The 1370-nt window shown below is 38.4% G+C and overlaps 1 gene segment (V, D, J or C); it reads right to left on the minus strand.

Annotated features, from left to right (window-relative positions):
* Positions 1–415: 415 nt before the first annotated feature.
* On the minus strand, positions 416–994 carry LOC127454709 (T cell receptor alpha variable 5-like). The segment is given in 2 exon segments: positions 416–753; positions 838–994. Coding segments are annotated over 2 exon segments (384 nt in total).
* Positions 995–1370: the final 376 nt, after the last annotated feature.

Below are 1370 nucleotides of genomic sequence, written 5' to 3' on the forward strand. Positions count from 1 at the left end.
CCTGCATTAAAACCAGGAAGTAATCGTGTTTTGCATAATCAGTGGCGAACGTGATCAGTCTGCTGGGTAGGCTGAATTTACACTGGCTAGGAGTAACAAGTAAGGAGTAAGCTAACAAGGCTGGTATGCAAAAAGCTAAGAAAAAAACAACAAAAACAAAACAACTTTAATGGTATGAAATGGGATGCCTCCATGCTCATGCACTGTTTATGCTGAAGGGATTACTATGAATGTTATGCTATGTTATGCTAAATTTGTTTCCCCTCTATTAAACCCTACATGTAAACAGATGATGCAGATGATCTCTACTTGTTAAATCTACCTTTAACGTCTTAATACCAGTTTTGGCAAACACAACACCAGCCTTGTTTTTATTATTTTATTATCTAACAGGTGCATAATGAACAGTTTTTTGTTAGGGGTTACAGAGAAGTGCATTGCTGTGCACACTAGCTGCACAGAAATACACTGCACTGTCCCCAGTAGATATGTTGGATATGAGAAGGAATGCATCCCGTGTAGCATGTCCTGAGATCATGAATCGCGATTTGAATTTCTCCACAGGCGTATGTGCTCCATACTGGAGGAATCCAATAAGCTCTAAAGAACCACTGTAGCTCTTCTGCTTATACCAGTACATAAATGTATAGCTGGGGTCACCATGACGACAAGACAGATTTGCCTCTTTCTCCCCAACTGTCCGAAGAAGATGTTCAGGAGACTGTTGAATGATGGGAGAAGATACCACACAAACTGCAAAAGTGTGAGAAGAAATGCACAACAAAGCATGGAATCTAAAGAACATAGATGTCTAAATTGAATTGCAGGGATGCTTACCTGTTACCCAAAAAGTTAATATGGTCAGAATGATTGCTTTGATCATGCTTGTTAACACTGAATCAAAGCATTAGAAGGAATGAGGACTAAAAACCGAGAACAAAAGTAAATTCAGCAATGGTTGCCTCTCTAATATTTGCTGCTTCTGAGTTCATAAGAGATTATGAATTCCACAGAGTCTCACAAAGCAAGACCTTTGACTAAAAGGCAATGGTCTGGTCCACATTGTAGCTTATTCTGGCCAAGATCCGCCCACTTAGACAACATCATAACAAGAGATCATGTGACTGAAAAGTAAAGAGACGAACTACAGTTCATTTTGTTTTATTTGCCGTGTAGGGACGGATTTATTTTTTACCACTGCAATAGACTGATGTGGAACAATGTCATTTAAATAAAGAATGGCAATCTCCATAAGTGTTTGCATAGACTTTCGGATTAGAAATTCTTTACTTCCAAAAGTGAAAATTACTGATTATTTCACAGGCAGCTCAGAAAGGAAAACAATATACAATGTGGATATCAAGTTACTC

The sequence above is a fragment of the Myxocyprinus asiaticus genome, chromosome 17, assembly GCF_019703515.2.
Source record: "Myxocyprinus asiaticus isolate MX2 ecotype Aquarium Trade chromosome 17, UBuf_Myxa_2, whole genome shotgun sequence".
In the NCBI taxonomy this organism is placed as follows: domain Eukaryota; kingdom Metazoa; phylum Chordata; class Actinopteri; order Cypriniformes; family Catostomidae; genus Myxocyprinus; species Myxocyprinus asiaticus.